General features: G+C 37.4%; 1 protein-coding gene across 9 annotated transcripts in view; it reads right to left on the reverse strand.

Moving 5' to 3' along the window:
- LOC126248911 (battenin) overlaps positions 1 to 27,448 on the reverse strand; it is a 247,016-nt gene that overhangs the window by 28,362 nt on the left and 191,206 nt on the right. For all 9 annotated transcript variants that reach the window (XM_049950390.1, XM_049950391.1, XM_049950394.1 and 6 more), the window contains 2 exons: positions 20,740 to 20,885; positions 898 to 1,056 (listed from right to left, as the gene is read on the reverse strand). In XM_049950390.1, the coding sequence (XP_049806347.1) occupies positions 898 to 1,056; positions 20,740 to 20,885 (305 nt within the window). The remainder of the gene's footprint in view (positions 1 to 897; positions 1,057 to 20,739; positions 20,886 to 27,448) is intronic.

A 27,448-nucleotide genomic window follows, 5' to 3' on the forward strand; every position in this document is an offset into this window, starting at 1 on the left:
GTACATAAGAGAGAAATTTCCAAAATTAAGTGATGCAAAAGTTAAGGAAGGTTTTTGTATTGCGCCAAAAATTCGAGAACTTGTAAAGGATCCTGCATTTGACCAAGTTCTGGAGGGAAAGAAAAGGAAGCTTTGGAAGCCTTCAAGGGAGGTGTTTGTCGATTTTTAGTCAAAAAAAGAGATGACAGCTACACTCAGCTGATGACAGTGCGACTGCAAAACTACCATAACCATGGGTGCAACATGTCCCTTAAAATCCATTTTCTCCACTCCAACCTAGACTTTTTCCCTTCTAGCTGTGGAGCTGTCAGTGAGGAACATGGAGAAAGATTCCATCAGGACATTTCTGTTATGGAACAAAGATATCAAGGCCATTGCAATGAAGCAATACTTGTGGATTATTGTTGGTATTTGTGTATGGATGCTCCAGAGGGGATCAGTAATCCATGTTCCTGCAAACTGCAAGTAGTCTTTGTTTGTAGTCAAGACTTATCAATCAGACCATCTTAACCACAGTCACAAAGTGGCTGATTTTTGCATGTGATAAATGGCTACAGAACATTATGAGACTTTTCTCATTTACCACTGGAACCCTAATACACACTCATAGCACAAAATAATCTTTTCCTCTTTATTTTCTGCCAAACACTATTTGGCTGATTTTAGCTTATACTGAATTGCCAACACATTTATGTTCTTCCAGCTGCTTTTTATTTTCTCTTCTGTGGTTTGCTAGCCACTGTTACATGGTTGTCACATGCCATAATTGATATGTAGATACTTACATTCAATTTCACTTCACTTGCAAAATCCAAAAGTCATGTTGCATTCTTAATCTTGATAGCATATAAATATAAAAAGATGCAGAAAGATAAAAGACAAAATAAATTTAGTTACCAGTTAAATGAAGATGTATAGCCAAGTAATGTAAGTTCACCAAGGCCCGATCCAAATGAGGTAGCGATTACACCAAGAAAAGTGGCCCATTTCACACCAGAAAGAGCTACTAGCAAGAATGATGCAATAGACAATACTACTGTCAAACTCATTCGTATGCTGCAAAAAATAAAGCAGAGTATATAATCACATATAAATCTTAAATAAGACTTTAAGAATATTATTTATTCTAAGAAAATCAAGCAACAATAACTAACACAGTATGTGCAGTGTTCTATGCCTCATGTGTACAGCCCTATGCACAATGAGAGATGCAACTATGCACTAATAGCTGCTGTAGAATCTTGTAACATATTCTGAGCACAAACATAATGAGGTATCTCACACAGATTGCCAACCAGAATGCATTATAAAACCCAACACACGTTTTTTTCCTCCTGACACCTTGAATGCTGCTTCTTGACTTCCAAAAACTATCTGACTCAGCACCACATCAACACTCATTTATGAAAGTACAGTCAAATGATGTATCAAACAACATTTGTGGCTGGTTGATAATTTTTTTGGTAGGGAGGATACAGTATGTTATCTGGGATGGAGAGTCATCGACAAATGTAGTAGGTTCGGGCATGACCTTGGGAACTTTGTTTGGACCCTTCCTGTTCATATTTTATATTAATGTCCTCATAATCAGTATTAATTATAACTTCAGACATTTTGCAGATGATTCAGCTGACTACAGACTTGAACCCAGGACATTTGTCTTTCACGAGCAAGTGCTCTACTGACTGAAATACCCAAGCACAACTTACGACCAATCCTCACAGGTTTACTCCCACCAGTACTTCATCTTCAACCTTCCAAACTTCACAGAAATTCTCCTGTGAAACTTGTAAGACTAGCATTCGTGGAAGAAAGAATATTGTGGAAACATAGCTTAGCCATAACATGGGGAATGTTTCTGGAAGAAATTTTTCACTCTGCACTGGAGTGTGCACTGATATGAAACTTCCTGACAGATTAAAACTGTACGAAACTTCTGTGAAGTTTGGAAGGTCTGAGTGAGGTACTGTTGGAAGTAAATCTCTGAGCAAAGATCGTGAGTTGTGCTTGGGTAGTTCAATCAGTAGAGCACTTGCCCACAAAAGGCAAAGGTCCTGAGTTCCAGGTCTGACACACAGTTTTAATCTCCCAGGAAGTTTTATATCAGTGCACACTCCAATGCAGACTTAAAAATTTATCCTGGAAACCTGGCTATAACAATTTGTGGGGATAAGACATGAAATGATCACACAGGCCCAGTTACAAATACAGTAACTGATAGACTTAAGGCAATCATTCAATGAAGAAGGTTGCTTAAAATACTCATGTCATACATCCTAGAATATGGAAAATTGTGTTGGGACCTATAACAAATAGGGCTAACTGGGGATATTGAATGTACACAAAGAATGGTAGCACCAATCGTCACACGTTTGTTTGCCCACAGAAATGCTTGAAAACCTGAACTGGCAAGCACTTGAAGATAGATGCCAACTACCCACATCCGAAGACAGTCATAACAAGTTGAATTTTGGGGAGAATACATCTCATTTCATTTTGAGAAACAAAGAAAAGTAGTAGAAGCACCGGTAAGATCACATGGTTCAGCTGTACCAATCCTGGGTGATATCGGGTAACGAGGGACGAAGAGACTGGCTATTTGTGGTTGGTTAGGGGTGCAATTGAGTGCTAGAAACACAGGATGAGATGGCCCAGGTGAACCATTTTTGGCAAGGTCTATAGAATACCAGAAAAAGGGACTGACCATTACTGGAAATATTCTGCATGCAGGCAGTTAGACTGTGATAGTGATACTGTTTGGCGTAGAATGGATGACAGTATCAAAGTCGAGGTATTGTTGGTGGTCTGTGGTTTTAACATGGATGGAGGTTTCTATGTGTTAACCATAGAACACGAACAGGGATCATGATCAAAACTGTTTATACCCCATGTACAGGAATCTTTTCTAGCCCCCAAAAATAACAAGCATTTTGTTTGGTTTAAATGCACTGATAATACCTTCACCATAAATAAATAAACAAACAATATGGAGTTACGGTCTGATACTCTGTCCTCATTCTCCCACAATGTTAACACCTTGTCTTCTATCCATTTCAATTGCCAATTTCTAGTCTTAAAAACAAATAAATCAGTCTCTTAACATCTTTCACATATTTCCACTCATTAGTATCTTATGACACAATATTCAAGAAGCACTGATCACTGAACAAGAAAATTGTTTTGGAAAAATAAGCACCTCTTCAAGGAGTTGGTCATATATTGGTGTTGGTCATATATTGCAATCTAATAAGTGTAGTAAAACCCACAACTACAACACTAGATGAAAAGATAATATTATTTTCTCAAATTTTAAATTTAAAGAAATGCTGTTTATTCTGAGCTACTCTACCTATTCTATAGATAAATTCATAATGAAAAAAACATTAGTGTGTTGTAATGTAACATAAACTTATATTTATTTATATTTTCAAATTTAGTATATTCCATAGTAGCACATGTTGTATGAAAGAATAGCATGTTTAATTTTTTTAGTTAATTTAATTGTGTTTCATTAATAGTGTGAGAAGTATTAATGACTAATCTGTTCATTTTTGTTATCAATTTTCAGCCATTGTAGTGTCTCGTAATCTGTAAGTGGCTGGTTTTGCAAATGATGTTATGGACATGGAATCAACAAACTGACCAATATAAGCAACAATACTGTTTATTTGATGCCATGATGTGTATGGACTCTCAACTACCAGCAGTGCCTCATAGTACTGATTTTATGGTAACTAGTCAATACGTTAGTTAGTTAGTTAGTTATACATTCCATACATTACTTAAACAATACTTTTATTGAAATGATGTAGAACAAATACACATGATCAGTGTTAACATATATGAACACATTATTTTTAGTGCTACTCATGCAACTACACTTAATAACTAGGTCTTTTTCCAGGCTACCAGCTTTTAAATAGAAATTCTTATATGGAATAGATGGAGTTGTCCAGAAGAAATGACTTCAGGTTAGATTTAAAACTTGCTTTGCTACCTGTCAGACATTTTATGGTATTGCAAAAATGATCCAAGATTTTTATTGCTGCATATTAAACTACTCTCTGAGCCACTGACAGCTTTAACAATGGGTAATGAAGGTCATTTTTCCTCTAGTGTTGCAGGTATGGACATCACAGGTCATTTACAGATGTGAGGAATAGGAGTGGACTCAAAGTTGAATTCTGTGGGACTCCCTTTCAAATTGTTCCCCAAGTCACTAAACTTTTCTACTGTTCCATCATAGTTTGGATTATTGAGCACAACTTTCTGCATTCTGTTTGTTAAGTATGATTCAAACCAGTTGTGTGTAAGGCCATTGATTCCATAAAACATGAATGTATGGCCTACACAATCATATTCTTTGGAAAGATCACAAAAATATAACAACTGGTAATATTTTAATATTTAAGCCTTATAATATTTTGTAAGTGAATATATAAATAGCATTCTCAGTCAGCCAACCCATCTGGAATTCAAACTGTGACATGCTAAGTATATTGTTTCTACTTAAATGTGTGAATACTCTTCAGTACATTACTTTTTTGAATATTCTAGAAAAATATGTCAGTAAGGAAATTGGATGATAATTATTTAAGTCTTTTTTGTCACCTTTCTTTTGAAGAAGTTTAACAACTGGATACTTTAAACTGTCTCACACCAGTGATGCATTACATATATTGAAATTCCATCAACACCATATGAGACACATTTTTTTTTTTCGTTTCTTTTGAATTTTTATAATTCTATTAATTTCAGTGAAGAATGTTGGTGCTACTTCAAGTTGGTTATAGTTTTCTGGAATGATGAATGGCATTTTTAATATAGTCTCTTGCTTCTTCAACTGAAGCATTTAATCCTATTTTTGCTGATACATTTAGAAAGTGATTCCTAAAAGCATTCACATATTGTGAATTATCAGTCAAAATACTATCATTTAGTTTCACTGTTACGGTATCTTGTACAATAACTGGCTGTCCTACCTCCTGTTTGACAATATTCCATGTGGTTTTAATCTTATACTCTGCATTACTAATTTCTGTCAGGACATACATACTTCTTGACATTTTAATGACCTTCCTTAAAATACTACAGTATTTTTGTAGTATGCAAGTAATTTCAGATCTCATCTTATTCTAGCCTTAATATAAATCTTCCTCCTTCTCTTACATGACACTTTAATTCCATTAGTTACCTAAAATTTACTTTTTCTAGTGGATTTTCTGGATAACTTTTTCAGAAAGCAACTTTCATATATCGACACAAATTTATTATGGAATAAACTGAATATGACATTAGTATCTCTTTCCATGCAGGGTATTCGGAAACTTCTGTTTCAAAATTCTGGGACTTGTGGAGGGGACTAACTACATAATATTTTGAAAATGAACCTATTTCCGGAAATGTATCATTTCCATTCTACAATGGTTTCAATTCAGATGTTTAACTCATACCTATCTGCTTGAGGAATTGAATTAGGAATGATGCAGTACAATTATTAGATAACAATTCAAAAGTAAACATAACAAAACATCCATTTAACACTTAAACTCATTTTTTTGCGTTAACACTTACACATGTTTACATTATTCCAAAACAAAAAGCATACTGTACAGACAAAACAGTATTGATGCATTACAATAGCAGCTTGATGTGCCAACCACCAACACTGTTACAAACACTGCACCTATGAAGCATTTTCTGGTACACACTCTCCATCCCACCTGTGGTCTCTTCAATTTCTGGTGCAGCAGCTTCCTCCGTCTCTACAGGAATCTCATAAATTAAACTTTGCATACACAAGGAGCAGTCCACATAGCACACATCATACTGTCTGCCCTACTGAAAACAAGGACAAGCAACTCTGAGACTTTTCTCTTTCCATCAGCAGAAGTGGACACGTTGTACATCTGAATTGAAACTGTTGTATAACAGAAACGGTGCATTTCTGGACATAGGTTTCTATTCAAAATATTACGTACTCACCCCCCTCTACAAGTCCAAGAGGTTTGTAATGGGAATTTCCAAACGTCCTTTATATACCTCATACATCTACATCTACATCTACATCTACATGACTACTCTGCAATTCACATTTAAGTGCTTGGCAGAGGGTTCATCGAACCACAATCATACTATCTCTCTACCATTCCACTCCCAAACAGCGAGCAGGAAATACGAACACCTAAACCTTTCTGTTCGAGCTCTGATTTTTCTCATTTTATTTTGATGATCATTCCTACCTATGTAGGTTGGGCTCAACAAAATATTTTCGCATTCGGAAGAGAAAGTTGGTGACTGAAATTTCGTAAATAGATCTCGCCGCGACGAAAGACGTCTTTGCTTTAATGACTTCCATCCCAACTCGCCTATCATATCTGCCACACTCTTTCCCCTATTACGTGATAATACAAAACGAGCTGCCCTTTTTTGCACCCTTTCGATGTCCTCTGTCAATCCCACCTGGTAAGGATCCCACACCACGCAGCAATATTCTAACAGAGGACGAACGAGTGTAGTGTAAGCTGTCTCTTTAGTGGACTTGTTGCATCTTCTAAGTGTCCTGCCAATGAAAAGCAACCTTTGGCTCGCCTTTCCCACAATATTATCTATGTGGTCTTTCCAACTGAAGTTGTTTGTAATTTTAACACCCAGGTACTTAGTTGAATTGACAGCCTTGAGAATTGTGCTACTTATCGAGTAATCGAATTCCAACAGATTTCTTTTGGAACTCATGTGGATCACCTCACACTTTTCGTTATTTAGCGTCAACTGCCACCTGCCACACCATACAGAAATCTTTTCTAAATCGCTTTGCAACTGATACTGGTCTTTGGATGACCTTACTAGATGGTAAATTACAGCATCATCTGTGAACAATCTAAGAGAACTGCTCAGATTATCACCCAGGTCATTTATATAGATCAGGAACAGCAGAGGTCCCAGGACGCTTTCCTGGGGAACACCTGATATCACTTCAGTTTTACTCGATGATTTGCCATCTATTACTACGAACTGTGACCTTGCTGACAGGAAATCACGGATCCAGTCGCACAACTGAGATGATACCCCATAGGCCCGCAGCTTGATTAGAAGTCGCTTGTGAGGAACGGTGTCAAAAGCTTTCTGGAAATCTAGAAATATGGAATCAACTTGAGATCCCCTGTCGATAGCGGCCATTACTTCGTGCGAATAAAGAGCTAGCTGTGTTGCACAAGAACTATGTTTTCTGAAACCATGCTGATTACGTATCAATAGATCGTTCCCTTTGAGGTGATTCATAATGTTTGAATGCAGTATATGCTCCAAAACCCTACTGCAAACCGACGTCAATGATATAGGTCTGTAGTTCGATTGATTACTCCTACTACCCTTCTTAAACACTGGTGCGACCTGTGCAATTTTCCAATCTGTAGGTACAGATCTATGGGTGAGCAAGCGGTTGTATATGATTGCTAAGTAGGGAGCTATTGTATCAGCGTAATCTGAACCTAATCGGTATACAATCTGGACCTGAAGACTTGCCCGTATCAAGTGATTTGAGTTGCTTCTAAGAAACTCATGCCAGCAGCTGTTCATGTTTCAAATTCTGGAATATTCCATTCGTCTTCCCTGGTGAAGGAATTTCGGAAAACTGCGTTCAATAACTTCGCTTTAGTGGCACAGTCATTGGTAACAGTACCATCGGCACTGCGCAGCGAAGGTATTGACTGCGTCTTGCCGCTTGTGTACTTTACATATGACCAGAATTTCTATGGATTTTCTACCAAATTTCAAGACAATGTTTCGTTGTGGAACCTATTAAAGGCATCTCGCATTGAAGTCTGTGCCAAATTTCGTGCGTCTGTAAATTTTAGCCTATCTTCAGGATTTCACATTCTTCTGAACTTCGCATGCTTTTTCCGTTACCTCTGCAACAGCGTTCGGACCTGTTTTGTGTACTATGGGGGATCAGTTCCATCTCTTACCAATTTATGAGGTATGAATCTCTCAATTGCTGTTGCTACTATATCTTTGAATTTGAGCCACATCTCGTCAACATTTGCATAGTCAGTTCGGAAGGAATGGAGATTCTCTCTTAGGAAAGCTTCTAGTGACACTTTATCCGCGTTTGTTTCTGGTGGATTTGGAAGAAACGGTATTGAGCCTAGCTACAACAACCTTGTGATCACTAATCCCTGTATCAGTCATGATGCTCACTATTAGCTCTGGATTGTTTGTGGCTAAGAAATCAAGTGTGTTTTCGCAACCATTTACAATTTGCGTGGGTTCGTGGACTAACTGCTTGAAATAATTTTCGGAGAAAGCATTTAGGACAATCTCGAAAGATGTTTTCTGCCTACCACCGGTTTTGAACAAATATTTTTGCCAACATATCAAGGGAAGGTTGAAGTCCCCACCAACTATAACCGTATGAGTAGGGTATTTATTTGTTACGAGACTCAAATTTTCTCTGAACTGTTCAGAAACTATATCATCGGAGTCTTGGGGACGGTAGAAGGAGCCAATTATTAACACCTATAATGATTTCAGCTTCTGTGCTTTCTATTAGCGCTTGAAGCTCAGGGACTTTCCCAGCACAACAACAACAATTTACAACTACAATTCCGACTATTCCTTGATCCAAGCACGTCCTGTATTTCCCATGGACCCTTTGAGATTGCAGCCCACTCCGTACTTTCCCGAGGCCTTCTAACCTAAAAAACCGCCCAGTCCACACCACACAGCCTGCTCTACCCGTGTAGCCACCAGCTGAGTGTAGTGAACTCCTGACCTATTCAGCGGAACCCGAAACCCCACCACCCTATGGCGCAAGTCAAGGAATCTGCAGCCAACACGGTTGCAAAACCGTCTGAGCCTCTGATTCAGAACCTCCACCCGGCTCTGCACCAAAGGTCCGCAGTCGGTTCTGTCAACGATGCTGCAGATGGTGAGCTCTGCCTTCATCTCGTAAGCAAGACTGGCAGCCTCCACCAAATCAGATAGCCGCTGGAATCCAGACAGAATTTCCTCAGATCCAAAGTGACACCACCTCTTTTAACTTACTCTTAAAACATTGTATCCTGTTCTCATTAACAAGCCTCACTGCTTTGTACGAACCTGCCTCAGGGCTGTAAGGTGCTATATTGCCTATTTTCACTAAATGAGCATAATGATCAGATAGTACATTAACAACTGGGTACACATTAATTGTTTCAACTTGAGCAGTCTATAAAAATGTTTTCAATCCATGTCTTACTATCTTGCTGCACACACAAGTCGGAAAATTATCTACTGAAACTAGATTGAAACACACAAATAATGATTACAGTTCTTTTTTTTCCTGTCGGTATCTTTTAAGAAATCTACCTTGAAATCTCCACAAACTACTAACAGTTTCTTCTTGTCTGACAGGTAGCTCAATAATGCATCTAGATAAATAGCTGAAAGTTCCCTAGATAGGATCTGTAGACTGTGGCAATTACCAGATAAGTATTTTGCAGCAACTCACAAGCACATGCATTTTGGTTCTGATCTACACAAAAACTATTTGTTTCAATACTTTTGACTATATGTCCAAATTTACTTAAGTTGCAACTCTTCCTTTTCCCATGTTAACTCTACAAGAAAATGATGCTAGTCTATAATCCCTGATATTTAGCTTCATCATCCCTGTGGTTACATAGTGTTCTGGGAGGCATGGACCATTAACACTTCAGAATTTTTCACTTCTTCCAGACAAATAAGAAGCTCATGTATCTTGTTTTTCAACTGCCTAATGTTCTAATTAAACAAATTAATTTTATTTTTCTGGAAACTATTAAACATATTATGATTCTGTTCTGCACTAATTTCTTTCAATATTCTGTCTGTAAGCTGACTCTAGCTTAAAAAACATCTCTCTCTGACTCCAGTAATCACAGGCATTTTGCCTTGTGGCCCTGTGCCCCATCCCTTACACTTTCTGCATGATACTCAGCTAATCTGTGCTTCCCTCACATGTCGAAGTGGAGACCATGATTTATGTACCCTTATCTTCCAATTGCAGCAACAGACATGGCACAGATATGACACTTTCTTTCAGTCAAAAGCAATCAACTCAGCTCTATGTTTACACGACTAACAGCCATGTTGTCCAGTGCAGGTCACAGTGCTGTTAAACGTCCACAAACCCCACACGGGTGTGTGCTGGTGCTGCTCTTATTTCCTCCAAGTCACATTTAATACTATACTCTCAACTGGTAGCTAGACAGTTCCTTGCTCCTCCTACTATACATATCTGATCCTCTCCATCAAAATCTCTGCACAAGGCCCCTATGTTCTCTGTCACGGCTAAGCTTGGCACTAGGTTTCAGAAGTCTGTTGTCCTACACTGCAACTGCTGCCTAGCAGCAAGACTCTTTTCTTGATTTGATAATACCAGTCTGATACTTGCATTAATCGCTCATATCACCATTAACTTTGTGTATCACTAATTTCATTCTCTCCCTGTGATTAATGTGTGTTGTATTTCTTTCACCCAGAAGAGCAATTTCCAGTTACTTCATGTTACCGTGACAAGTGTACATCTACTGTATATAGCTTCTGTACTCTCTCACTCTCACTCTCTCTCTCTCTCTCTCTCTCTCTCTCTCTCTCTCTCTCTCTCTCTCTCTCTCCCCCCCCCCTCTCCATCCCTCCCTCCCTTCCCCCCCTCTCTCTCTCTTTCTTTTTTTTTCGCCCCCCCCTCTGTAGCCGCAGTTGCTAATGCCCACTCATGCAGTGGCACCCACTTTGGAGGAAGCAGGTTTGAATCCTAGTGGCAGAAGAAATTTTCATTGCTAGCATTTGACTGGCAAGAGGAGTAGAAATGGCGAAATAAACTTAGCACCAATACCCTGAGTTTAGTTCCACATCTCTCCTCAATAGCTCACTGAGTGATGGCACGAAACGCTGTGGATGGTGATCCAACTGTCAAATGGGAGTACTAATCTTGGCAGTCTACCTAGGCTATGTGCTGGCACCAGTTTCATCCTCTCCCTTCCATCATCCATAAGCCCACAAACAACACTACACTGTACAAGTACTCATCAGTGTCATCCAAACAACACAGACACATACTAAACCTTAATAAATCAGAGGAGTACAACAGCAAACCACCTCCAATAGAACCATGACTAGGATGGCAATGCACGACTGTGATCTGCCCCCAACACTAGTTTCCTAAGTATGGAACCTACTTGAGCTTTGACACTCTACATGAGATTTTAAGAACTCTCCAGTACCATAAATGTGAGGTGACTATGTTCAGTAAAAGAAACAATTTCTGAAATATTCCTTTTCTCAAAGATGTGTTAATATTATTGCAGTTTGCTGAACATAAATAGTAATCATATAAAATGGGTGTGGAGCACATTAAACTGGACATTTCAGCACCTCAATGCAAAAAACAAATTTCTGTAGGTTCAAATGGCTTTGAGCACTATGGGACTTAACATCTGAGGTCATCAGTCCCCTAGAACTTAAAACTACTTAAACCTAACTAAAATAAGGACATCACACACACATCCATGTCTGAGGCAGGATTCGAACCTGCAACCGTAGCGGTCACGCAGTTCCAGACTGAAGTGCCTAGAACCGCTCGGCCACAATGGCTGGCATTTCTGTAGGCAACTGGTCTACTTCAATAAAAATGAAAGGTATTTTACTCTTTTCATGCGTATGTTATCACTGTGGATATAGTCTTAATAGAAATTGGCCAATAGCAGGACAAATATCCAGTGCCCTGTCAGGAAGGCAAACTAGCAATTCGAGGATCAACACTGGTGAGACTCTAATGGAGCTGATTTACTGAGTGGTGGTTGTTCACAAGCAGTGTAATGCATGGCCATAATGTTTGTTGGGTAGGAAGGAACATGAGTGAAAGAGAACTGATTTTAGTCAAAAATCTAAAAACAAACCACAAAATGTGATGTAATAATGAAACGATAGATAATTTATTTGCACGGAAGTGATGCAATTTCAGTTCAGGTGTGGCAAAACACTGAAGTACTACTGTAAGTATGGCACTGATGGTTTTCACAACCATGAAGAGGACAATCTCCAAACATCTAATTTTATTTGAACCATTAGACAATAAATCAATGATGTTTCAGGCTAAAATGAAATACAGATAATGTTGCGTAGATCCATATCAAACTGAGTAATTTTTGTCAAAGTCTCTATAATTTTATTTACTCAGAAAGGTGGTATTGGTGTAAATTTCTTGCTAAATTCAGAAAGAGATTCAGAATGAGTGCAAAAACTGGCTGGTGACTCTCAATATAAGTAAATGTAATTTACTGCACATAATAACAGTTTCTATGGGCTTGTAGTATTTGACTACTTCATCATTAATAAGTCATCTGAGACAGTTATGATAACCAATTATTTCATGATTCATGATGAAATAGCAATATAAAGAAATATGAAATAGCTGTCAACCTGAGATTTGCTGAAAACTGCTTAGTAACAATAATTCACCTGCATGGAAGCCACTTGCAAAATTACTGTTCAACCGCTTCTTGCTGTTTCTCTCAGATTAAGATGACGGTGATTGAGAAGTTTAATGAATTTGTGCCTCCAGTTATTTCGAATTTTCAAATGTTATCCGGCATCAATAGCAAGAAGATGATCAACAAAAGTGCTTCGCAAAGTTTCAAGTCTAGTGCCACGCAAAAAACCTGCAGTGAAAAATCATCCAAATCAAAAGGTAAGTGTGTAACATGTGAAGTCCATCCTGACAAAGCAAAACTAGTTGAAACTATTAATTCGTTGCAAGAAATTGTGCGCAGATCCTTGGCAGAAAACAGAGGGTTAGCTGATAGACTCAAATGTCTTGAAAATGATCATGGAAAACTAAAAACCGCCAAGCAGGGCGTAAGTGAATTCGACAGAAATAAAGTGTACACAGTAACCGATGATTCCGTCGCCATTTCAAGTTTACCAACACATTCTGGGTGTACCGGTAATGCAAACCATAGCGCAATCATTTCGTCGTCTATAGTAATAAATTCTCCTGCCGTGCTCCAAAAAACGGTAGGCCTATCTACAAAAGATCAAATCGTGCACCATCTGAAAGAAAAGCCTGTTATTAAGCAAAATGTGGAACCTACACAACAGAGTCCGTGTAAAATAAAGTGTGCAGATATCGTAAATAGTGTTTCTTCTTCAGTAATAGCTCAAAAAACCAAATTCGATATCCTACTACAAAACGATGGTCATTGTGAAAAACAAACTTCTGCTGCATACAATAAATTTGCTCCCAAGACCGCAAAGTTAACACAGGTTCATAGTTATCAAAAAAGGTTACCGAATGTGCAAAAACAGAATATATCTACACAGTAAAAACATGTTTCAAAACCTTCTAGCCCCAAAACTGTGATGAACAAAAAATTTGTGTGCTTGGTGACAGTCATGGACGTGGAATTTCAGCACTATTGAAAGATAAATGTAATTTAATGGTAACAGGTTTTGTGAAGCCAGGAGCGCAGTTTTGTGAAGTAAATAAACTAACAAACTCTACTGATGTATCTCACTTAAGTAATTGTGATTTTGTCGTGCTTCTAGGTGGTTCAAACGATATATATAGGAATGAAACAAAAGGGTTTGCAAAAGAAATGAAGGAATGCTTAAACAACCTATTACATACAAATGTACTCATTGTTAACATTCCTCATCGTTATGATTTGCCTTCCTGGTCCTGTGTCAACCAAGAAATTTACATTGCAAACAAACTGATATCAGAAATATGTTCTACATTTCATAATGTAGAGATAATTGATACATACAATTTAGGAAGAAGATTTCATACAGCTCATGGACTACATTTAAATATGTTAGGAAAAGACCAAATAGTAGAAAAACTCCGAAATCATATCCTGAAGAAATCAGCCCCAAGTATCAAGATCGCCAAACAACCACAAATTACAAAATGGTTTAGGCCAAAAACAGAAGCTTTAATGGAAGCAGAACTGTGTCAACCACTCAAAACCATCTCTGCTACTGAAAATTGCGTGCAAGAAGCCACACACAAAAATAAAATCTAGGCCAATTTTTTAGGGTAAGTGCTGTGTCAGAAATACCTTTAGAAAAAAAATTAATTAAACCCTTAACTGAAAAGTCACAAAGTCCATCATTTCTTGTATTACACCATAATGTCCAGTCATTCAGAAATAAGATTCAAATGCTGGAAGTGTTACTTCAGTCTCAAATAAATCCAGATGTAATATGTATTACCTAACACTGGCTGTCTAAAGAAGAAATTCAGTCAACCTCTATTCCAAGGTACTCATTAACAAGCTTTTATTGTAGGAATTTCTCCACACATGGCGGTACTGCTATATTTGTAAAGGACCAGATAAAATTCAGTGAGGTAGGCCTAAATGAACAGATTGCATTATCTGAAGATAAGCAATTTGAGCTTTCTATGGTTAAGCTGCCTGAACTAAACTATATAATTATAAATGTATACAGAGCACCAAGTAGTAATATTCCAAATTTTATGACCAAATTAGAAGTTCTGCTGAATAGTGTCAGCTCATTAAATGTGAGAATAATACTTTGTGGCGATTTTAACATTGATTTATCAAAAAACAGTAATGCTAAACTTGATTTGTTAAACATGGCCAAATCCTTTAATATGATCCCCACAATACACTCTCCAACAAGATCAACAGAGCATACTGATTCAATAATTGATCAAATCTTCATAACTGATACTGGTTACAAATTCACTGGCCAAGTACTGAGCATGGGATACAGTGACCATGATGCTCAGCTACTGAGCGTTGACATGGAAAATAGTAAAATCAGCCCCAAAAAAGTATTTCAAAGAAGAAACTTTTCAGATGGCAATATTAGGATTTTTAACTTCCTATTAGCTAAGGAAAATTGGGACAGTGTTTACATGCAAACAACTGTTGATAATATGTTCTTAAGCTTCCATAACACCTTATTTTATTACTTTAATACAGCATTTCCTTTTGAAACAAAAACTTCAAGCAATCAAAATAGAAAGTCGTGGGTAACAAAAGGAATCAAAATTTCTAGTGAGAGAAACAGATTTCTCCAATATTGCTCCAAAAAATACATAGTCACTGAAGAATTTTCTGACTATTGTAAAGCCTACATAAAAACTTATCTTAGAGTGATTAGACAGGCAAAACTTTTATGGAATGACAAATTCATAAGAAACTCTTCAAACAAAATGAAAGCTATGTGGAAAGTTATTAAAAAAGAAACTTTTAGTTCAACACCTAAAAAGGAAAACATTTCTCTAACACTTAATGACTCTAAGGTCACAGATCCATACACAGTTGTAAACAAGTTCAATGAATATTTCACCTCACTAGCAGAAGATCTCATTCAGGCAAACTGCAAGGTATCGTTCTTCAATTCCACCAATACGTCAAACAGCACTAATGCTACAATGTTTGTTTATGAAACAAACCCTGATGAAATTATGAACATAATAAAATTGTTACGCAATAAAATCTCTAGTGGCTATGATGAAGTACCTGACCTCATATTAAAGGTGTGTGCTCCTCATATAGTAAAGCCATTATCAACCATCTACAACCAATCATTAAAAACTGGCATTTTTCCAGATGCTCTCAAAATAGCTGAAGTCTCACCATTACTAAAGAAAGGTTCCCCTTATTTAGTATCCAATTATAGACCATTATCCATATTAAGCATCTTTTCAAAAATCCTGGAAAAACTTTTTTATGACAGGCTTATAAATTTCGTAAAAAACCACGCACCAATCAGCATTCAACAACATGGTTTTAGTAAATCTTTATCCACCCAGACAGCAATTTTTGAACTGTTGGACCACATACTGAAATCAATTGACCAACATAATATAGTTGCAGGTATCTTCTTAGATCTCTCTAAAGCCTTTGATGTACTAGATCATAAAATACTGCTTGCTAAATTGGAAAGAAGAGGAATAAGAGGTGTGGCTCACAACTGGCTATGCTCTTACCTACAAAACTGCAGACAGAAGGTATCACTTCAATACGATATTAATGTACAGAATAAAATAAATAACACAGTTTTCCTCTCGGAGGAAAGAACAATAAGATATGGTTTTCCCCAGGGTTCTGTTCTAGGGCCATTACTTTTCCTCATTTACATAGATGATCTTGTTGAACGTATGAGCCCACAAAAAACTATCCTGTTTGCTGATGATACAAGCATAGTGTTGACTGGATCTAGCCCTGAATCCCTTCAGACAATATCTGATAACTCTATGAAAAAACTTTCTGAGTGGTTTAACAAAAATGGCCTAATTGTTAATAGTGGGAAAACTGTATGTATCAACTTCCATCTAATTCCCACATCCAATCAAAAAACTATCCAAGTAAAGTTAAATAATGATAAAGTTGAAAATGTAAATGCAACAAAATTTTTGGGTCTATGGGTCCAACAAAATTTAAAATGGGACACACATATAAACAACTTATCAAAGAAACTCTCATCATTGTGCTATGGACTAAGAATATTAAAATCTACTACAAGTAAATCCACACTAATGCAAGCATACCATGTGCAGTTCCACTCATTGCTCCGCTATGGAATCATCTTTTGGGGAAATTCAACTCACAGCACAAATATATTTAAACTACGAAAAAGAGCACTGAGGATAATCTATGGCCTCAAAAAGCTGGAATCCCGTAAATGTCAATTTAAAAAACTTAATGTTCTAAGAATCCCATCCCTATTCATTCAAGAAACAATCCTATTCACCAGGGAATACCTCTCAAGAACAGGCAAATTAATCCAAAACAATGATATACACGCTCATTATACCAGAGGGCAATCTAATATCCATCAATTTTTTTCAAGGACATCATCATACCAAAAATATATAACTCATCTGAGTGTCGTATTACACAATAAAATTCCAGAACAAATAAAAACTGCTCCAGATCCAATATTTAAAAATAAACTAAAGGCATTTCTGACAAAGCACTGTTTCTATTCAGTACAAGAATTCCTGGAAATTAAAAATTATAAAGTTCCTTTGTAAAATACTGTGATTAGAGTAAAACATTCTGTAGGCAAAATAATAACCTAATTTCTACTACACGCAACTATGTTTCAGTTTCACTTCCTGAAATTTTTAGACCGAGCGAGGTGGCGCAGTGGTAAGACACTGGACTCGCATTCGGGAGGACGACGGTTCAATCCCGCGTCCGGCCATCCTGATTTAGGTTTTCCGTGATTTCCCTAAATCACTCCAGGCAAATGCCGGGATGGTTCCTCTGAAAGGGCACGGCCGACTTCCTTCCCCATCCTTCCCTAATCCGATGAGACCGATGAACCCGCTGTCTGGTCTCCTTCCCCAAAACCAACCAACCAACCAAAATTTTTAACTCACTTTGTGAATGTACAAGTACACATTCTATTAGTATTAAAACTTAATTGTCTGTGAAATCTCAATGTTAATTTCATGTTTAATGTAGTTTTTAAATGACATTGTCCTTCTGTTGTTTTTCCAGTTGACATTTTCACTATTCTGTAATCTCAGTGATTATTTGTGTAAATTTAAAGTAGCACTACATTGCCTACATGTTTCTTAGTTCCCCATGTAAATTGTTTGTATTCTCTGTATGTGAAGTTACTATATTCATCAATGAACAATTTTGTGTACATTTTTTTAAATGGCAGTCCATTGCCTATTTTTTTTCTCCAAACTACATATTTGTTAAGAATAATGACTTGTCCTATATCATGTGTACTTTGTACAATATGTGATCCACAGGATAAATAAATAAATACAAATACAATACAAATACAACAGATGAGGATGGTGACGATGATATTTGGTTTGTGGGGCACTCAACTGCGCAGTCATCAGCGCCTGTACAAAGTCCCAATTTTTACACAATCCAATCTAGCCACTGTCATAAGTGGCGGTGGTGGTGGTGATGATGATGATGATGATGATGATGATGAAGAGGAGGAGGAGGACAACACAAACACCCAGTGCCCAGGCAAAGAAAATCCCCAGCCTGTCTTGTAACAGAAAATAACAACAAAACCTCAAGTAAGAGTTGCACAAATTGTCATAGGTCTGTTAGCTTGACAGAGAATGTTACATACATGCTCAACATATTCTAGTCACACATTAAGAAAGAAAGGCTTTATTCAAATGAATAGGATTGCTTTAAGATTTTACAAGCAGCACACTTTTTCATACAAGTTAAGGTGTGTGTGTGTGTGTGTGTGTGTGTGTGTGTGTGTGTGTGTGTGTGTGCGCGCGCGTTTGGTGGGGAGGGGCAGGGTGGGGGGAAGACAGTGAGTAACTTGTGTGAATCTATACTGAATTCATATATACTTTCCACATACTGGGCCTCATGGTGTCACAATGATATGACATTTGATATTTACAGCCCTGTCAATTTGTTTACAATGTTCGTATGCCATGGAATTGTACTTGGTCTGAAAAATTGCGGGTCCAATGTGACATCACATGGTCTGTGCCTCATTGCAGTTTATCAGGCTTGCAACAAATTTCAAAGCCCATGCCATCTGGATAATTCCCACTAACGTAAGTTTACAGCTGGGTTCTCTCCCTGTAACATACCCTTCATTCCCATAAAATCCTTAGCCTCAACCCTGTCTTCCATTTGCCTCAACTCCCTATCTCACACATGCCTATTATCTCCCCCCCCCCTCCCTGCCCCCAAATTTGAGAGACAATATTGACTGATTATAAAGCACTTAACTTGTGATAACTGTTCCAAATGAGATTTAACATAAGAATTAGAAACAAAAAATATTAAATGAAGTTATTCAGAAAAAATATTTTGAATTGTGTCATCTTTCTAATTGCACACTGTAGAATCGACATGAATAACATTATTTCTTATAGGCTGGACATTTAAACTTAAAAGTGTGAAGTTTTGTTCATGGTATATAACCTCCCTGGTTCAAGGCTAATAACTTAATGCACTTACAGCACCTCTATCTTCCCTATCCACTAACATCTTCCAGGCAGTGGACTATTCCCTGCTATATATATGTAGGAATATCAAGGTCACTGATACTGAAACACGTTTGCTGTTAAACAATGTGTCATTTTAATTGGGTAAGAGATGTGTTTCTGTTTCCAAGTTAATCACAAATATGTACAACATTTGCTACAGCTGACTACCCACTATACCTATTGCTACTTGCCGATACCATTTTATTACCCATCTCAAGGAAACAGAGTATCTCTCCATTCAATTTTCTAAATCCATAAGCAATCTGCAACTAATGTACTCCACTCCACACAGAGCTAACGGCAAATGCACTCAGATGAAATAAATCATACGGTTACACATTGACCTCATGTGATCTAAACAGCTGGAAGGTAATTTCAATATCCCCAGGAGATCAATGTGTCACTACAGTTTCAGTATAACAACTTGGAAACAGTTGTTTGCCAGAGAAAATGAATATGTAAATTTCTGTTTAATATGCAGTACTTTTACACATATTAAAAGAAAAAAAAGTTGACGTGAATGATAAGTTTTGGACTATATATGTGGCACCAAAGCTAATATATTTGGGTTCACATAAAGGCGAATATGCTGTTTATCTTCCTGTACACTATCTGGAAATGGAATAGGATAAGGTCATAATGAATGGGGTATACCACGTACCCTCTGGAACACACATGTACAATTTCATCATCTTGAGACATAGCTATTTGAAAAAAAAGACAGTAAACTACAACATATCACTGTGTCCTCTCTTGAGTACTTAGGTCCAAGGCTAAGGATTCTTTGGTGCCTAAAAGAAAGGGTTTAATAGAGATCTAAGCTCTTTTCAGGACAAAAATTTCAAAAAATGAATTTTCCTTATAGATTAAAATTGTGTGCCACATCTCTGATTTCCATGGCACACACTCCTTCATTTGAGAACTGTTCACTGAAGGCAACAATCCATATTCAAGCACTACTATCACACAGTTTTAATCAGTGGGAAAGGTTTATTTCACCGCACACTTCATGTGAGGATAAAAGTTTCCTTTTGCAATTTGATGGAAAAAACTTTGCTTGCTGGGTCTCATCAACACCTTGAAGCACATGTCACAATTAGTCATAAAAGTCCAAAACCTGCATGGATGGAGTCCATGGAAGAATATATTATCCCAACATACTGCTTAGACATTCTCTGCAGACTGTCTGTTCAGAAAGTCACATTTGGCATTGAACAGTACTGACACTGTGTATGAAAAGAATGAATAGTGTGAATGAAAAATAAAATCAACTAAAGAAAATATCATACAAAAAGAGTGATTCAATTAGGGCTACAGTAAGATGAAGAGGACTTGCAAACAAATCGGAGTAAAAAAGGAATGAGAGAAAGGGAGTAGCATAGTTTACTTACTTTATTTAATACTATTTGGGTCTACAGCCACACTGTTTATGAATATATTTTGTAGCTACATTTTCCATAACTACTTGGACATTTATTACAATGTGACAAGTTTCAAGATCACTTGTCTCATTTGGAAATTTACCTCACTCCAGTAATTTTTTGTCCCAGTAATGTTACTGTCTGTCTGCTAACTTACATGTACTTAATCCGACCACTGCTCAATGAACATCAAACGTATTCCATGAGGTGTCAGTCTGCTGAATTCTGATTAACTCCATTAAATTCTGGTATTATGACAAGAATTCAGAGACTGCAAAAGTTAACTTTTAAGTATCTTGGAAAGCAATAACACAATATACTTACTGAACATAGAATGGAAGAAATGGTGCAATCAGTTTGACAAAAAGAGCTGGCAATATATCAGCTAATAAAATAGCTGCTGTTGAAATCTCGTTGCAATCACGAGACTGACTGACATCTGAAGACGTAGCATTTGATGGCTCTTGCACCTGTAAGATTAAGACGCAATATAAGCCACGTGTAATAAGTGACACACAGATCCTGTGCTAATACTAAGGTATATACAGATATTAATGAGAGGTGTAAAATCATTAAATAATGACTCTTTCAATGTAATTCTCTTGACAGTATTTGGAATGTCAAAGATGACAACAAAATTAAGTCAGACCCAAGTATACTGCCACCAGAAAAGGGACCAGGGACCAGAACTTCCATGGTTAGGCAGATTGCAGCCAGCAGATTTTAACTGAAAAACTGGTCTTCAGCAGGTTACAATGTCCACTGGTGATGGCTGCACATTGTGACTTTGGCTACACTAATTACTCTAGTAATTTAACTTAGAAAACAGTCTCACACCATGATGAGACAGCAGTCTCTCAAGACACACTCAAGATTAAAGCTTGAGAACCCTTACATGGACAAATTAAGCAGCCGTACTGGACCCAACATAAGGGGCAAAAACTGTAGTATGAGCCTGACAACTAACACGAACCACACAGGTAAGCTTAATAAGACAAAAGTGTCTCGTTGAACAGTCTAATATAGCTGAAAGACAGTTGCAAGATTTCATGGCCAGAAGGTGCTGCAGAAGTTGCTATTACCTGGAAAGTCTGCATGCCAAAATTCGATTTTTTTTTAGTATCACTGTACACAAAAGAAAGCCTTGAGACAAAAGTGGCAATTAATTTAACTGGTCAACATATTGCCAAACTTAATAGTTAATTAACCAGACTACAATATTTCTAAAATGAGACCACTGCTCATTAAAAATGTGAGAGCTAGTTCCCCCTCTGGGTCATACTTGGGGACATACAGGACCTACAAAAATACTCTCTTACATTCTAAGGACATGTTAAAATAATTAAACAAGTTAACATATAGTTTTATTATTATTATTAGTAGTAGTAGTAGTAGTAGTAGTAGGAGTAGCAGCAGCAGCACCAGCAGCAGCAGCCGCCATCGTCATTGCCATTGTTCTTGTCGCTGCTGCCACTGCCAGCACCATCATGGGTTAGATCTATGGATATATTTTAGTCCATCAGTCCACTTCTTTCTCGGTATTTCTGAACATCTTTACCATATTGGTCAGTACTTGACAGCTTGTTTAGGTACACACTCATTCTCCACACAAAGAAGATGGTTCAGCCATTACATTCCAGCTTGGAATACATTCTAAGATTCTATGACAGATGGTAGTCAAAGATATTGGATGATAGTTTTGTGGATCACTTCAACCACTCTTCTTGTAGACAGGTGCAACCAGTGCTCTCTTCCAACTGCTGGGCAAATCTTTTTGTTTGAGGTATCTGTTATTTTGTTGTTAAAAGAAGATGCAAATTCTGTATATAGATCTGACAGGGATTCCTTTGTGCCCTGGAGCTTTGTTTAATTTCAGCAGTTTCCGCTGTTTCTAACTGCCACTGACACTAATACCCACTCACCTTTGCAGTTGTGCAAGAGACTATATAGTGAAGTCAATAACAGCTGTGAATATGTATCGTGGAAATTAGGAAACCACTTCTGCTGTATGAAAATCATTTTTTATTGGACAGTTGTTCAAGAATTAAACTGGTTCAGTATTCCAGCATTTCTATTTTTGGTTAGCTGCCATGAATATCAGTTTCTGTGCAATCCACGAGTGTTTGGACGCTAATGTGGTTTTACTTATGTCTGTAATTTTTTCATGCAAGGTCTTTCAATAAGATTCCACTATAGTCATTCAAAGGTTCACACATTATCCTTTTGACAGGCAAATACATTTTCTTTAGCAACACACATTGTCCCTTTGACAGCCAAAGGTATTTCCTTCAGCATCTCTCTATCTATAACCTTATATACAACATCAATAATACCATTAGATACAATGAGAGGAAAAAAAGTTTGCCTGGGTCCAGGAAATGTGAAGCTCTCCTTAGTTCCTGTATGAGTGACCAAGGAGCATTCTAGGCCAGCCTGACCAATTCTTCATCTTTTCACTGTGTGGTGACTCACGGTCTTCCATGTATTGGTGTCTCACTACCTCACCATTATCTCTAAATCGTCTAATCTATCTCCCTGCTGAGGAAGCATCAACACCATAATGACAGCCTGCCTCAGATGCACTAACATTGTTTTCAAAGAGAGAAATTATTTGTTCGTGAACATTCACATTGGTCATTTTGAAGCAGACCTATGATGCAAGCCAATCAGACGATATGTTTCTCTTAGCTGAAAACTGTATAGACACCAGGTGGCAGTCAAAGTAATTACAAATCAATACATCCATTTTCTAATATTTTGAGGAATTAGCCTCATTTGCACAAATTTTCTGGTCTTTACCAGGTTTCGGTTAAATTAATCTAGCCTTCTTCAGAAGCATAAAATTACTATAACATGCCAGAATAAGGCACAGTCAAGATTAAAATTAAAAACTATAGTACCTTGGTACCATGGTACCAGAATTCCATGTGCAACTGTCAGTGCCAACATTAGTTGCTGCTGCCAACTGACCATGTGGTGAAGAGATGCCGGGGCTGGACTTCAGGTAAGTAGTTTTATTTGACATGGTACCATGGTACTATAGATTTTAATTTTAATGTTGACTGTGCCTTACTCTGGCATTTTATAGTAATTTTATGCTTCTGAAGAAGGCTAGATTAATTTAGCCAAAACCTGGTAAAGACCAGAAAATTTGTGCAACTGAGGCTGATTCCTCAAAATATTAGTCTATCACAGTTACTGACGGGGCTGCAATATGCTAAAACTTCTTACATCCATTTTCAATACCTTTCTTATGACCATTTGTCTGTTTGTTTAAAGATTAGACTATTACAAAAAGAAATCTTTTGAAAGAATGTGTAACCCTGAAAAGCCAACAATTGCACAATTTGTACTGAATTGAGGTTTAAAGTATTACCTGCACATGTCTAAATAAAAAATAAAGAAAGACAACTGACTCCAGTTAGATTCAAACGCTCATCCTTTACATTCATAAACTGTCAGCCTATCCACTAGCCATTGAAACAGATGTGAGACACTCATCCTTGTAGTATTTCTACTGATGTGGAGGTTCTTACACTTCAACTGTTTCTACATGTTCAAATAATGATTTTCATAAGAAATTATATGATGAGTTAAACTGCAAATGAATCTCAACATATACTGTATCCGGAATATCATATTGCTTCTACTTGATGATGTAAGCAGGAAGCTGAAGTTCGCAGACCAGCACAGTTGTGAACAAGGCACTTCTGAACTTCGACTCTAAATTATTCGTGCCGGGGAATCGTTTTGCCTCTCATTGTACATATCTAGCAAGTGCTTGGTAAATTATTCTTCTAAACTTGAGTTATGGTTATTCTACATACTCCTGCCTATAGTGAAATTTTTCACATTTTTCCTGTAGATATGGTGCTACTCCTTCTTTATCTAGTTCACTTGTATGATTTCAATGGGTCTCCACAAGACAGTTTTCCAACACTGTTGTTCTGATTTTGGCACACCTCTGTGAGCACCTGGCTAACTTTCTCTTGATGCCTCTGTTGTATTTATATGTTATATTGCAGTTGACACAACTAAAGTCTGATATTTGTCTGGCATAGGTGTCACCTCAGCATATTTTTAATCTTATAATTTCCTTTCCCTTAAATACAATAACTTTAGTTTCATTAAAATTTTTAAAAGAATTCACTTCTGTGCAGATTGTTCCTTTATTTTGAAATAAATACTTTATTTCATTATTAGCAATTAGTTATTTTTTGCCCCTTGGGGATTCTCAAGTTACATCAGAATAAAAATAATTGTTTGTATGAAATTATGTTGCCTACAGCTGTCATTCCTTTCTTTACTCATCTATGACTGCACAATTGCGATCTTACATCATTAGCAAGCATCTTATTAAACCCAAGTACCACACTTCATTGTACGAGGAATTAGTTAAAAGTGATACATAATAACAAGTCATTAATACAACTTACTTTATAAACCATTAATTGATTGTCCATTATGCCATATAAGTCTCTGGATCTGTATATATATTTAAATAGCAACCACTGCCATTGTCTTTCAGAATGCTCATGGTGCAGTTGTCATAAAATTCATATTGCTAGCACCATTAGTGTGGGTGCAAATCAAAGTTTTCAAAATTACATATAGTTCATGTACCATTGCACTCAGAATATATATTATGGCCATACCATGTTCACTCTGGGCATAGGACTATGGAAACACTGTTGCAAAGATGTTATGCTAAAGTATACACAGCCATGCAAAGACAATGTACATAGATGATGCAAATGGGTTTTTTCTTTTAATTAATTAGATAGTTCTGTCATGTTACACAGATCATCTACATCTACATTTATACTCTGCAATCCACCTTGCAATGTTTAACGGAGGGCAGTCTGTGTACCACTGTTACTTCCACCCTTCCCTGTTCCATTTGCAAATGGTTCACAGGAAGAGCAATTGCTGGCAAGTCTCTGTGTCGACTCTAATCTCTCTAATTTCACCCTCATGGTCTTTTCACAACATATACATAGGAAGAAGAACTATAATCATTGACTCTTCTACGAAAATACACTCTCAGAAATTTAATCTAATTTAATTTAATCTAATTTCACCCTCATGGTCTTTTCACAACATATACGTAGGAAGAAGTAATATAAACATTGACTCTTCTATGAAAGTACACTCTCAGAAATTTAACAGTATACCACACCATGATGCGGAAAGCCTCTCTTGCAGTGTCTGCCACTGGAAATGGCTGAGCATCTCTTTCACACTTTCACGCTTGCCAAATGAACCTATAACAAAATTTTCTCTTCTTCTTCTTTACATTTTCTCCATTTCTTCTATCAATCCTATCTGGTATGAATCCCAGACTGATGAGAAATATTGAAGTATTGGTTGAATGAGGGTCTTGTAAGTTACCCCCTTTGTAGATGTTCTTTACTTCCTGAAGATTCTTCCAATGAATCTTAGTCTGGCATCTGCCTGGACTGTCATTAGTTTTATGTGGTCGTTCCATTTTAAATTACTCCATATGCATACACCAAGCAGTTTATGGATGTGATTGCTTCATGTGATTGTTCCACAACCATGTATTCATACAATAATGATCTTTCTGCCTAATCATGCACAACACATTACATTTGCTTGTGCTGAGCGTCAACCACCAATCCATGCACCAATCATCAATCCTCTGCAGGTCTTCCGGCATTTTGCTACAATTTTCTAGTATTGCAACTGTTTTTATCCGACAACATAACCTGCAAAAAGCCTTAGGGAGCTTCTAATGTTGTCTACTATGTCACTTACAAGTATTGTCAATGTAACGAACTTATAAAACTCCCTTGGGGTATGCCTAAAGTCACTTTTACATCTGATGACTCCTCTCCATTGAGAATGGCACACTGAGTTCTGTTTACAAGAAACTCTTCAGTCCAGTCACAAACTTGGACTGATATTTTGTATGCTCATATTTTGTTCATTAGGTGGCAACTGAATACCCCATGGAAGTCAAGCAAGAAGGAATCTAACGCCTTCTGGGTCTTGTGGATAAACAGAGCAAGCTGGTTTCACACAATTGTTGTTTTTGGAACCCAAGTTGATTCCTACGCAGGACATATTTGATTTCCAGAAATGTCATAATATTGGGCAGGAGCCACCCATTTGGAGAGAAAACAATGAATTATTGTAAAATTGTAATTTTTTTTAAATTCAGCTTTTGCACTCTGAATTGCTTGCTGTCCACAGTCCCAGCACGTGATGCTGGCCTAATCGTGATTCATATGGTGTGGATTGCTGACAGACTGATGCCTTGGTAGAGCATCAGTTGCATTCTTGGACCAACAGAGCTACAGGGATGAATCATGTGGGGTCTCAGGTGCGGGTGAGACATTTCACTCTCTTCGTTTCTGCCTTCCAATCTGCTAACATGTTCCTCTCCACTGGAGTGGCCTCCTCCAAAAGAATGGTGACTGCTCTGGGTGCACTGTCTGTACCCCTTTATAGTGAATAAAGACCTACTAGGGTTTCTACCAGGTTTTTACTTGTTGTGTCGTATCAAGCAACTATCCCGAATCTCCACTTAATGATCCATACTTGCCCATCCTGCATAATATGCGAGTATAAAACATTTTCCAAATTCTAAAACTGACCAACATCAGAGATGTGGGCCTATCGTTTTGTGCACACGTCTAATGACCATTTTTGGAAAAGGGAATAACCTGTACTGTTTTCCAATAATCAGAAACACTTCAGTCCTCCAGAGACCTATGGTACACTGCTGCTAAGAAGAGAGACAAGTTCTTTTGCATTCTCTATGTTGAATCATACTGGTGTCCCATCAGGTCCAGTGGCCTCTCCTCTGCTGACCAATTTCAGTTGCTTTCCTATACCATGGTCATTTATTTTGATATCAGCCTTTTTGTCATTTGTGTGATGATTTAAAAAAGGTACTACAATGTGATCTTCCTCTGTGAAGCAGGTTTTGAAAAAGAATTTAGTATTTCAGCCTTTTCTGAGTCTTCCTCTGTTTCACTGACAATATGTTCACAGAGTGTCTGGACAG

This window comes from Schistocerca nitens, chromosome 3 (genome assembly GCF_023898315.1).
Source record: "Schistocerca nitens isolate TAMUIC-IGC-003100 chromosome 3, iqSchNite1.1, whole genome shotgun sequence".
In the NCBI taxonomy this organism is placed as follows: domain Eukaryota; kingdom Metazoa; phylum Arthropoda; class Insecta; order Orthoptera; family Acrididae; genus Schistocerca; species Schistocerca nitens.